The sequence below is a fragment of the Vittaforma corneae genome (assembly GCF_000231115.1).
Source record: "Vittaforma corneae ATCC 50505 unplaced genomic scaffold supercont1.112, whole genome shotgun sequence".
In the NCBI taxonomy this organism is placed as follows: Eukaryota; Fungi; Microsporidia; family Nosematidae; genus Vittaforma; species Vittaforma corneae.
Window position 1 is genome coordinate 1 of NW_006889945.1, and position 843 is coordinate 843.

General features: G+C 43.1%; 1 protein-coding gene across 1 annotated transcript; it reads left to right on the forward strand.

Moving 5' to 3' along the window:
• Positions 1–82: 82 nt before the first annotated feature.
• VICG_02186 (uncharacterized protein) lies at positions 83–556 on the forward strand (the record flags this gene model as incomplete). Its single annotated transcript, XM_007605569.1, has 1 exon — positions 83–556. The coding sequence occupies one exon, from the start codon at positions 83–85 to the stop codon at positions 554–556; it is 474 nt and encodes a 157-aa protein (XP_007605631.1).
• Between the last annotated feature and the right edge of the window lie 287 nt (positions 557–843).

Sequence of the window (843 nt, forward strand, 5' to 3'; positions counted from 1 at the left end):
AAGACTTGGCGAGGCAAACTGTCGATGCTGGTGTCTATCAAATTATACACTGTTTTATCAGATTTTCTTTTTTGCCCATCTAATGAGCCTAGATATTATCCTGCAGCACGTGCTCAGAGGAGACACAGATGCAGGAGACTTGAGAAATCGGCTGAGAGAGCAGAACATATCGGCACAGGAATACAACAAGGCTCTTTTTTCCATTCTCTCGTGCAGATTTTCTGGAGCCCTTTCAGATTTGATCGCAGAGGCTCAAATTGAAAGTGGGAAGTCGATGCAGATGGAAGACATGAGTCCCTTGAAGTGCATATTGGAAGAGTTCTATAAGGTTGAATGCTGTCCCTCCTTTTTGTGCCATCAGGCTATGCTTGAAAAGGAGGATTACAGTCTAGTGTTCCAGATATATTCGCGGATATTTGGGCTGCAGAGCTGTGACGGCGAGGAGATGGAAATGTGGATAAAGGAGAGTTTTGAGAAGTATGCAAAGGAGTTGGTTACAAAGTGTAGCAAGTGCAAGACTGAAAAGGATGTTTTGGATGTGCTTCAAAAGAGATAGAGCAATTATCAGCGATGCCAAAGACTTGACTGTTGCTGAATGGGAAGATATGAATTTTGTCTCGCAGCCCTATACGTGATATGAAATGGAGCCAGAATCATCTTTTCTGGCAGCACGGGTCTCACGTACTTTCCAGACACATACAGCTTGTAGGTCTTAGCGGAAAAATAAATAAAGTGTTAGTACCAATTTAATGAACTGAGCTGCAGACATGCATCACTAGATGTGTTCATTATGGCCTGCCGAAAAAGCATTTGCACTTTTAGCCCTGAAATGCCGTCATCTTC